Below are 12,530 nucleotides of genomic sequence, written 5' to 3' on the forward strand. Positions count from 1 at the left end.
CAACAGAGCGGAGCCGACCGCGATCACTGCGCCTGCGCGTCCGGGTCCAGCTCACGCCCCTTTCTGTGGCGGCGTTGCCAGGCCGCAGTCGCTTAGCAACGCAACGCAAGAGTCACAGTTGCCTCGCTCTCGGGCCTCATTCCTAGCAAGGCTACGTCCCCGTTCTTCTGGTAGAGGCTCTTCGTTGCCACGTGCCAGGCCGTAGGAGCCCATGGAAGGAAAGGAGGAAAAGCTGCAGTAAGTGCAGGGGTTTGGATTTTTATTTCTCCCTTCCGAAAATTATTTTCCTCCTTAAGAGAGAGAGTTAGATGAAACCCGAGGGGTGGTCCCCAGCACTGTCCATGCCAGACCTCATCCAGTTCCCTTCCTAATTGCGGTTTCTAGGAGCTGAATGCTTACCATAACAATTTTTAAAATGCACCGTTTACTGCTCATAGTATTGTGTGTCAGCAACTTCACATGCATTGCCTGGCCTAAAACTCTCGAAGGCATCTTGAAATCATCCACTCCTTTTCACTTCCCACATTTAACTTATTAGCAAATTCTGTAGGCTTTACCCTTGCAAAGTATCCAGACTCTACACTGTTAATCATTTCCACTATCATCCCCACCCTGTCCCAAGCCCCAGCTTCTCACTCTTGGAGACTGCAATAGCTTTGGTTCCTTTCCCCTCTGCAGCAACTCAACATAGCAGTCAGAATGGTCTTTTTACAAGGTAGGTTAGATCACCATCCTCCATCGTGCATAGCACAGCAAAAGCCAAGGCTTCTACTTGAGGCCTACACAATTTGCCTCTCTCTCCTTACTTGACCTTGTCTACTGCTTACCTCCCTCTGGCAGGACCCTGCTCTAGTATATAGGCCTTGCTGTTTTCTCCAGAGATTCTCAAAGTGATTCCCAGACCATCTTAGCATCACCTGAGAACTTGTAGAAATGCAGAATCATAAGGGATCCCCCGTCCAAACACACTGAATCTGAAACTTTGGGTGTGGGGCCCAATAATCTGGGCTTTAGCAAGCCTTCCCATGTATGCATGTTTTGTGATCCAGTGAATCAAGGTAGCACAGCTAGTTAAGAGTGATGTAGAATCAGTGGAACCAAAACCTGCATTTTTGTTGGTGGAAGAGTGGTTCTCAAACTTAAACATATATGAGTCAGCTAGACAGCTGGTTAAAACAGGTTCCTGGGAACCAGCCCCAGAGATGATGATTTAGTATTGAAATGATGCCTTTAAAGTTGTAGTTCTAATGAAGTCACATTGATGCCAATGAAGCTTACTCCAGCAATCACACTTCAGGAAGCACCGTGGTGCTAAGGATGGGGACATTCCTGCTGCAAGGCTTTACAGTTACAGTTCACTGGTTTGGAATGCTCTTCCCTCAAATATGCACTTAGCTCTCTCCCTCCCCTGTTTCTTTTTTCAATTGCCACCTTCACAAAGCAGCCTCCACCCTACCTAAAAATGCAGCCTACCTCCCACATGCATGCACTCCTTTTCCCTGCTTTATTGTTGTCCTCACCACTTAACACCATCTAAAAGACTGTGCCTTTGTTATTTTATATATCATCTGCCTTCCCCTACTAGAATGTAAGTTCTATGAGGGCAGTGATTTTTCTGTTTTCACTGCTGTATCCTCCATACCTCAAACAGCATGTGGCACATAGTGACTATTTATTGGAAGAATGAATTATTCAGGGTTATTCTCACATCTGTCATAATAGATATTGTTCTTATCAGGCCAATGAGGAAAATGAAGTTCAGATATTAAATGGCAGAATTGTGATTCCAATCCAGATCTGACTAATCACAGAGCCATTAGGGTTTTTATTTGTTTTCCTTCTACAAGAAATTACTGAAGAGTCATGTTTCACATTTCTTTTTTTTTTTTAATTTTTTTTGTTGATTGATTGATTTATACACAGTGCTGAGAATTGAACCCAGTGCCTCACACATGTGAGGCAAAGGCTCTACCACTGAGCGACAACCCCCGTCCCACATTTCTTTATCTATAGTCATTTACACAAGTGCTTAACTGAAGGAGTGCATAAGTGTGTAAACAAATAACTATTGTCCTTTGAAGACCTGGTTCTAGTACCAATGTATTGCTGGGGTACAACCATGAGAAGCAGATGGGGAAAGACTGATGCCAGGATTCTACAATGATAAATTAATTAACCTCAAAGTCACAATCTTGAAATAAATACTTATGTTTCCGGAAAGATAGTAGAAAAGGCTTAGAAGTTATTTACACTTTACCAGTAATCAATTTTTTCAAATCAGTCACAAGGATTGAATGTTATTTGTGTAGTGGAGGGACTGCAGAGGATACACAGCTAAAACAAACCCAGAGTTCAGAAAAAAATCCCATCAGAGTCACCAGAAATATGTCAATATAAATGGCACTTTATTCATCTGCAGGGAACAGAACCCCTTGCCCGGATATTGGGTAAATAATAAGTGAAACAATCCCTACCTCATGGAACTTATTGACTATGACTAGTAGGGTATTTCTGGTGCTTACTAAAAGCAAGTAAACAAAAAACTAGGTACATGCATTATAAACCGTGGTAAGTGTCATGAAATAAAAGGACAAATCACTAAAATAGTGAATATAGAGAGTCAGGAGGGGAAAATAGATACAAAGCTTCTGAGAAAATGACTTGTAGACTGAGATCTAAATGATCACCAGCAAGCTATGCAGCGAGTTGGGGAAGAGAAGTGCAGGTTGAGAGCACAACATGTGCAAAGGCCCTGAGGAGAAAAGAAAAGGAAAAGCTGCAGGAGTGAGGCAGAGAGGCTTGAATGAGGATGAAGAGATGAGCAAGTCACACATGAGCTCCAGTCAAGAGACAGTGATTTGTTTTAAATGCAGTGGAGAGCTACATGAGGATTTTAATTGAAAAATGACATGACAGAAGAGATGGGCCTGGCTTTGGTTTGAAGTAAGGTAGGAGTTATATTTTATGGTCTGAGTATCAGGCTAAACAGAATTTCTTATAAATTTGGCATCTTCCTAATTCACCTTTTGTGGGGTCAGAGCTTTGATTTTAAAAGCCTCTGGGTGTGAAAATTATTCAGATTACCATATTCTTTATTTTTCAAGTATATGAAATTTTAATAGACTTTCATATACTTGAAAAATAAAGAATATGGTAATCTTTTAAATAAGGAAAATGTTCTATGAACTTTAAATCTCTTTAATGTTTTTCATTTCAGTAATTCTACTTTTTGTAGCAGTATAATCATTAGAAGCATAAAATAATAAGACTTAATTGTTTTGTCTACACAGTATCTTTTCTCCCTCAAAAAGATAAATATTGCTGATCATTGGGTAGCTTTTTTTTTTTTTTTTTTGTGGTGCTGGGGATTGAACCCAAGGCCTTGTGCATATGAAGCAAGTACTCTACCAACTGAGCTATATTCCCAGCCTGCTTTTATAAATTTTCTAGGTAAGTTTTTAAAATTAAGTGGTTATCTTTGTCTAGATGGCTGAATTTATGAGGTAAAGTGTGTAGGGGGGGGGTGTCATCTCCTGGTAATAAAATTTGGAATAAAAAATATGTTCAGATTAGCATATAATTTATCCACAGGTATAAATATTGCAAACATGACTTATAAGCATAATCAAATTACTACTCTTTACTGCAAGCCAATTAGAGTCTGTATACTACACTGGTCATAATGAATAATCATTATTGACACATAGTTCCTTTATCTCATATATTTAGAATGAGAAGATGCCACCCTAAATTTTAATAGCACAAGCTGTCAAAAACTATTAATAAAACTTAAATTGTCTTGACTAATACCTGAAATATATTTGAATCTTATTTAATTACGACTGCTTGCTTATTGGGTAAATTATTTACTATTTAATTATGTCTTTCAGACAGCATAAAATAGAAGATGATGGTATAGTATATGTAACTGAGAAAGAAGAAGAAATCATACATGAAAAAAAACCTGGGAAAAGCATACAACGTTCAAAACCATGTGTGAGGAGAGGACGTGTAGATTATGCCAAATTCATTATCACAAATGCAAGAACATTCTATGAACCAATTCCCTACATAGATTCCAAAAACAAGACAGAGGACCAGGTTGGACAGATGTTTGTTACATACAAATATAGATTTAGATTTGGAAACTGTTTTGCAGGACAGTTTGGTCACATACTTATTTAAAGGATGTGACACATCTCAGAGTATTACTGTTTATAATCCAATAGTTACAAGAAGTAACTCGGACCTATTCTGGTAGAGAACTTTGGCATACAAGCAATTGTCTATTAGGAAGGAATCCAAATAATCATTTTTCTAGATTGCATCTAATTTTTCTAGATTGTAGCCACTAAATAATGATTGGAGGCTTATTTCTGCTATAATGTTATATTTTTATGTATATTCTAATATGAAAATTTCCCATGATAATCAGCTAAAATAATAGCTACAACTTATTGAAAGCATATAAAGTGCTAGGAATTGGCAAAGTTTTTGTATAAATTATATCTTTTAATCCCTGAATTTAATTTCTATGACATATTATTGGAAATATTTTAAAGGCAATAATAATACTCCAGTGAGGTTAATTAACATGTCAGTTAGAGAGTAAGCAAATAATCACACTCATGTTTCTGACCCAGGATTGTTAGCTTAGCCAAACCCCTTTTATTTGCTGTACCATGCTAAATACATTCAGTTTCTTTTTTTAAAAGTCAGATTTGGGGCTGGGGTCAGAGCTCAGTGGCAGAGTGCTTGCCTAGCACATGTGCGGACCTGGGTTCAATCATCAGCACCACATAAAAATAACCAAATAAAATAAAGACATGCTGTCTATCTACAACTACAAAACTTTTTTTTTCAAAAAGTCAGATTTATTTAGGTTTGATTTATTATATTTGCTTCCTTATTGTGGCTGTTAAAAATTACCATAAACTTAAACAGTTGCTTAACATAAGTCTATTCTTTTCTAGTTCTGGAATTCAGAAGTCCAAAATCAGTCTCACTGGCCATTGGCAGGGTGGGTTCCTTCTAGAGGCCCTTAGGGAGAATCTGTTTCTTTGCCTTTCCCAGCTTCCAGAGACTGCCCACATTCCTGGGCTTTTGGCACTTTCCTCTTCAAAGCCAGCATCATAGCATTTCAAACTGTGTACTGACTGACTCTCCTGCCTCCTTCTTGTAGGACCCTGTGATGCATAGGTCTCATAGTAATCACATATATACCCAAATGACCCAAGCTAATCTCCCATCTCAGGATCTGGAATCACATCTGCAAGGTCCCTTTGCTATTTAAATTAATACATTTACAGGTTCAGAGAGTAAGACATGAACATCTTTGGAGGTGGGGGAGCATTTGCACAGTAGATTCACCTTTCTTAAATGTACAAGTCTGTGAGTTTTGATGACGATGTGGTCATTCACCTGACCACAGTCAAGCTATGGAACAGTTCCATCATTCCCAGAAGTTCTCCCTTGTTCTTTTGTAGTTATCCTTTTCCTCTGCTTCAGCCCAGGGAACCACTGATTTGTTTTCTGAGGCCTTGCCTTTTCTAGAAAGTCATAAAATGGAATTAGTTTGGAATTTTCTGAATCCTTTTCTTGCAGTTGGGATTTCTCTAGATTGTTGCATATACCATTTGTTCATTCCTTTTTGTTGCTACTGTACTCTTGTCATGTGATTTGGGCAAATAATTACTTTTTCAAAGCTTCAGTTTTATTATATATAAAATAGAATTAGTAGTCATTCTCTCTCATAGAATTTTTGAGAGAATTAAAATAGATATTTTTGTCAGGTCCTATTCGAGGCACTTGGGATATAGCAGTCAATAAAATAAATAGAGGGTAGCTCCTTACTTACATTCTGGTGGAAAAATAAGCACAATACACTGTACTAGGATACTAGATGGTGGTAAGAGTTAGCATGGAAGAGGAGGTAAGAAGGGAGAACTGCAACTTTAAATAGGTGATCAGAGAAGGCTTCACTAAGAAGGTGACTTTTGAGTGAAGACCTGAAAGGAACTGGGGAAGGACCACATAGTAACCTGGCAGAAGAGGATTCATGGTGCACAAAGGGAACACTCAATAAGCATTAGCTCTTGGCAGTAGTAGAATCCTAATCTACTGCTCCTGTACAGTTGTGGGGACTGAGAAGCCCACCACTCCCCATGGAGAACAGGATTCTATGATGCGAGGCCTAATACAATACTGGGCTCAGAAAGTGATCAACAGATGGTATGCAAAATATGCCAAGGCAGAGGTAATCATAATTTCCAGCATGACATTTGAAGAAGGAAATGTGTACTATCCAAATGGTCTCAGACCATTGCAGCAATGTCAGCTTGCTCTATTCCAGTTTTCTCATCTCTGCCAGTGTGCATTAGGTGGAATTGAGATTTTACTTGATGTTTAATGGAAGTCACCATTCTGACTGGAGTGAGATGATATCCTAGAGTAGTTTTGATTTGGATTCCTCTAATTGCTAGAGATGATGAACATTTTTTCATATATTTGTTGATTGATTGTATATCCTCTTCTGAGAAGTGTCTGTTCAGGTCCTTGGCCCATTTGTTGATTGGGTTATTTGTTTTTTTGGTGTTTAGCTTTTTGAGTTCTTTATATACCCTAGAGATTAGTGCTCTATCTGATGCGTGAGGGGTAAAAATTTGCTCCCAAGATGTAGGCTCTCTATTCACCTCACAGACTGTTTCTTTTGCTGAGAAAAACATTTTAGTTTGAGTCTATCCCATTTATTGATTCTTGGTTTTAATTCTTGTGCTATAGGAATCTTATCAAGGAAGTTGAGGCCTAATTCCACATGATGAGATTAGGGCCTACTTTTTCTTCTATTAGATGCAGAGTCTCTGGTTTAATTCCTAGGTCCTTGATCCACTTTGAGTTGAGTTTTGTGCGTGGTGAGAGATAGGGGTTTAATTTCATTTTGTTGCATATGGATTTCCAGTTTTCTCAGCACCATTTGTTGAAGAGGCTATTTTGTGAGCTCTCCACATCTATTATATCAACAGTTCTTGTCATAAAACTATACACCCTGCTATTGTATGCAAAACGTGAGATCTCGGGGAAAGAATTCTCATGGTCAAATATGCTTTAATATCAGTTGTAAACCGATGCAAGGATTGTTTGAGGCACTTGATTTTATAAACTTGCTCTTGTAGGAGCTCTTGTATCCTTTATTTGGGATTTAAAAGAAAACCATTATTAAATTATTAAACCAGACCTACACTGGGGAAATAAATCTGGTACAGAAATCCAGGTGAGTGTAGTTCTCATATTTCTTAACGAGTAACTTTCTGAGCTCTATTCAGGGTTTAATCTAAGGGAAATTGTTAACTCCACCCATCCCTACACTGGGGACACTAAAGAAAAGCTAGTTCAAGAATAGAAATGTGATAGACCTTCAGAGATGGTGAAAGGAAGTTTGAAATGAAATAAGAGCACAGGTAAGAGAGGCTAATAGGAGATATGAATAAAGAGTTACAGACAAAGACAAGAGATGCATCACAAAGTCATGTGGTTTGGATGAGCAGTGAAGGAAAAGTTTGTTTCAAAAACAAAACTAAAAATGAACTTTTTAATGTATTCATTTCCATGTACCCAAGAAGCAATAAAGAATGCTATTTCACATGTATGTAAACTTTGTTCTTTTATTTAAGATGACAGGTTTCTTTTTTTAAGAATTAGCTTGGTTAAAATATATAAGTATATATATAGTATAGCTGGCTTTAAGAAATAAAATGAAGTTGTCTAAATATATTTACTGACATCTGTTTTATACATTTTGCTAAGATAATATCTTTAGAACTCAACACTAGATTGGTTGGTTTTATTTGTTTATAAGATTTTTAAATGAAATTATCCTTTATACATTTCTAACTAAAGACATAAAATTGGTGGCACTGGAAAAAGCGAAATGGAATATTTTAGCCCAGTTATCTTGGTTTTTCTAAATATTGATATTATTTAAAAGAAATTGTAGTAAGTTGATATTTTCAAAAGTGCGTTTTTCAGAGCACTAACCCTTGCCTACATGCTTGAAAAAATAAATTTCCAAAATCAAATGTTTTATAAAACATGTACTTTTATTTACCTTTCTTAGAGCTTCATAGTTTACATTGGTGTATAAAGGTTCTGAGAAATTCTGTGATAAACTTGTTTAACTTTGCTTATCTGACTAGTTCCCATATTTATTTAACTATGGGAACCTCTTTTTGCATAACATCTACTAATATGCCCGGGACCTAGTGTTTCACAGAACACAGGTAAGTAACTGTTATGGGAGACATTATAAATTGCTTTAAAAGAGACATTTTTAGCATTCCTGATATCTATAGCAAAACAATTTTAGTTTCACTATATTTAGGAATCCCCAGAGGAGGATTTTATGTATCACAGATGACTGCTATCACCACAACCGTCTTGGCCAAGCTACTCCTGGCTACCCAGCTTACTACCTCTTGCTTTCTCTTAACTGATTTCTCCAGGATTCTCCTCTTGATTTTACCACTTCTCTTCTGAGGATTCTCCAATAATTTCCCAAAGAATGAAAAATAAAATAGTGTTTACTAAAACATTTCTGATAACTTGGAGATAACAGGTGTATTACATAGATTCCCTCACATTGGCTTCTAAATGTAACTGATGGGCCCACAGTGCAGTGGACATTAGACTTTCCAATATTGAGGGGTTAGAAGGAGTTCTACCCAGGAATCTCCAGGCATGTCCTAATCAGGGAACCCTAGTGACTATCAGTCCTAACCTAGGAAAGAGAATCTGCCTTAAAATGTGGGGGGTGGGGGTGGGGAGGGAGTACAGACCTGAGTGCAGGCTTCTTTTTCTCTCTGGGTCCAAAGTTTTGATTTGGGAACAACTGTCTCTTTAGGCAAAGCCCCCTCTTATAATCTGCAAATGTAATCTGTCCCCCAAGGCCTACCCATCACACTAGATGACTTCTCAATTTGGCTTATTTTGTCTTAAATATTTCCATATCAACCCCTCTCAAATCCAATGTTAGTGATGAGCCACAGAACAGTAAATATTTTATTAGTCTTTCTCTTCAGTGTGAGGTGAAGACAAAAGCAAGCTCCATCTATTTCTTTGATCTCATAAACTCTTATGCATAAGTGCTTGGACCAAAAAGGCGTGTGCCCGTGCATAGGAGTCATGCTCTCACTCTTCAGGGACAACCCATACTTTCCAAGCATAGGGAAGACTCTCCAGAAATAGGAAAAATAATATCCTTTGAATTGTAATATTTCATTCAGTTGAAGTGAATATGCATCTAGTTTTAACACTCATCAGAACTCTTTTACCAATTACAGCATCTTAAAGTCATCCATCAAATTTTAGGAAAAATTATTCGTTATTTCCTTTATATCTGTGAAACTAAAGGGACAATTGTAATAATACTCTCAATTCAACAAATTTTGCTTGAAAGGTTTACTGGTTCTCTGCTTTAAGAATAGTTTTGTAGACTGAGGCTGTGACTCAGTGGCAGAGCACTTGTCTAGCATGTGTGAGGTACTGGGTTCAATCTTTAGCATTGCATACAAAAATAAATAAAGGCATGCTGTCCATCTACAATTACAAAATTTTTTTAAAAAAGGAATAGTTTTGTATTATATTCATTTGAGAAAAAAATTGGAGTCCACCAAGCATCTTCTAGTAGTTTGCTTACCCAGTATCCCTTTCCCAGTAACTTGGATATTAGTAAAACAAATTTCTGATCAATAAATGTAGATATACTATACTACAAAGTGTATGCCTTATAACCTTTCATAGAACTTTCTTAGAATACTGACTGCTATGGTTCGAAAGTTTACAAAACATAAGTAGAAATGTAATTGCCATTGTAACAGTATTAAGAGGTAAGACTGTTAAGAGGTGATTAGACCATTCACCTTCATGACTGGGATTAATTCTGTAATAAAAGGACAAGGTCAACTCCCCTTTGCCTTCCTTTTACTCTTACATCTCCCAACTACATGAGCATTCTAGAGGCCAACTCGGAATTAGAATTGTCAAACCTGCCCACACTATGGCTCCTTGATATCAGACTTATGAGCCTACAGAACTGTGAGCCAATAAAATTATATTCATTAAAGCTGCACAAAACAGATTAAGATACTTAAAGTCACTTTTGAAATAATGTAATTAAGTCTATGCTTATTTGGTTTAGCATTCTACAGGAGATTTGATGTAGCAATGGAGCACAGAAATTAGGGTTATGTCCAGATGGGTGGGGGATTGAATTGTGGTAGTGCTGCTGCCTGCTGGTGATGTGCCTTGGGAAAGTTACTTAATCTGCCAGCTTTCTCATTGTAAAGTGGATGTATCTACCTTGCAGAATTGTGGTAAGATAAGGCCTATAAATCTTATACCTTGAAACATATTAAGCACTGTCATAATTATGAATTGGAGTGGAGGAGAAAGAGCTACAAGAATCAGGCACTCTGACAACAGTAAGATGTGACTATTTTTAGCCAGATAGTGAGAAGACACCATCTGTTTAGTAATCTGCTCTAGAATTTTCTTAGGATCCATATTAATTTGTCTCAGTTTTAAAAATCCACCTTTTAGCCCATTCTGAAAATACATGAGGCATTAGCCAATATTTCCTGTTCTCCAAAATTTCCTAGTTCCTAAAATTTCTATGATCTCTGCAGAAATCACCTATTTACAATTACCTGTTCTTCCATTACTCCTAGTTACCATTTGTCATTGGCCTAAAAACGGGCACTAAATAAAGTAACAACTATTCAGTTCTTAGTTCCCTCTTTGGTATTTGTTCATCCTGTCATTTTCAGTCTTAAGGTAGTTTTCATTAACAAAGGACCTTAAGTTGAGTTGTTCTGACTTTTTAGCTTTGAATAGTGTACTCCTTTCCAAATTGTTAGCATTTCTTTGATTTCTTGCTCTAAAAAGTTAAAAAAAAAACAAAACCCAAAACTTATTTTTGGTGCCTTTAGCATATTTCATGAATTTCTTCTATTTCTAAGCTGCTGGAGTCTTCTAACAAGTCGACTCCATTACATTTTATTTTAAGTTTGATATTGTACCTCTTACATGTGCTTGTCTTTTTAGAAACTAATCTCATTTGAGAGATGACTCTCTTTGAACCCACATAGGTTTCTTTAGATGCCTATTCTTTTTGAATCAATGTAGCCTCAATTGTATTGTCTAAATTTTATTATTAGAATCACATATTCATTTCACTTAATTCACATTTTAAAAGTCTTTGATTATGGAATCATCGCTGTTTTTTTTTTTTTTTTTTTTTTTTTTTTTTTTTTTTTTTTAAAATGTCAAGTTTTATTTATAAATTTGTGGCCACATTGAAATATAAAAACACTTGATAGCCTTTTCTCAAAGGCATCATAAAAGGGGGTTACAATAGATTAAAATGAATAAAATCATGCAGATACATACAAATAAAAGATCACTTCATAACCTTCCACTGAGTTAATTTGTTTTGTTGCTGTACATCAAAGGGCACAAGCCTCTAAAATTCACAAAATTAGGCGATGAATAGAAAGGCCTTTGCAGTGACTGACTGCGTGTCCCATAAAAAGAAACTGGGAATATAACATCGCTGTTTTTTAAGGCAGAACTACTTTCTAGTCAAGGGTTCTACCACTCAGCTACATCCCCAGCCCAGGCAGATCTACTTTCTTAGCCCAAGGAATATTCCCTAATAATTCCCAGGAACTCAGTTGTCACAGTTCCTTTTCCCCAAGGTTTTCTTTCTACCCCATCAAACAGTTTTAAAATTTTTGATCAGAATTAACCTGAGTAACAGTTTCCCTCACTGCTTTCCCAACTTCTAAGAGTTGTGTATGTATTAATGAAATGGTGTGTATGTACTAATGAAAAATCTATCACTTTCCTAGGTACTTAGGTAGGTTTTTATACCAAAAATTCAGTATTATTGGAAACATTCAAACTGAGTTATTAGTGAATTATAAATCGATGTGAATTGTAGTCAGCACTATGAAATGAATAGAAGAGAAATAACATAATAGAAAAATGGCTGAGGACCCTGAAAACTAATAGAAATAAATATTTTATGAAATTTTTTTCAGTTTTATGTATGTGTAGTATTGTGTGTCCTTGTATGATATAAAATTTATGTCATGGTGTGGATCATGGACTAAAAACTTTGAAAACTGCCATTTTTAGATGATGACACCTTATTTGTATTATCATGATTAAAAAGTATAGAATATTGGGCTGGAGATGTGGCTTAAGCGGTAGCGCGCTGGCCTGGCATGTGCGGGGCGCTGGGTTCGATCCTCAGCACCACATAAAAATAAAATAAAGATGTTGTGTCCACTGAAAACTGAAAAATAAATATTAAAAAATTCTCTCTCTCTCTCTCTCTCTCTAAAAAAAGTATAGAATATAATTTTTAGATTAAATCATGTTTAAGAGCTGGGAATGTAACTCAGTGGTATAGCACTAGCATATAAAAGAGGGCCTTTGTTCAATCCCAAAATAAAATAAATTAAATAAATAAA

At 36.5% G+C, this 12,530-nt stretch overlaps 1 protein-coding gene across 1 annotated transcript in view; it reads left to right on the plus strand.

Moving 5' to 3' along the window:
- Nucleotides 1–211: 211 nt before the first annotated feature.
- Cimip6 (ciliary microtubule inner protein 6) overlaps nt 212–12,530 on the plus strand; it is a 34,183-nt gene continuing 21,864 nt past the window's right edge. The window contains 2 exon segments of the mRNA XM_027934306.2: nt 212–237; nt 3,891–4,101. Coding sequence (XP_027790107.2) covers nt 212–237; nt 3,891–4,101 — 237 coding nt within the window.

Source organism: Marmota flaviventris, chromosome 14, assembly GCF_047511675.1.
Source record: "Marmota flaviventris isolate mMarFla1 chromosome 14, mMarFla1.hap1, whole genome shotgun sequence".
In the NCBI taxonomy this organism is placed as follows: domain Eukaryota; kingdom Metazoa; phylum Chordata; class Mammalia; order Rodentia; family Sciuridae; genus Marmota; species Marmota flaviventris.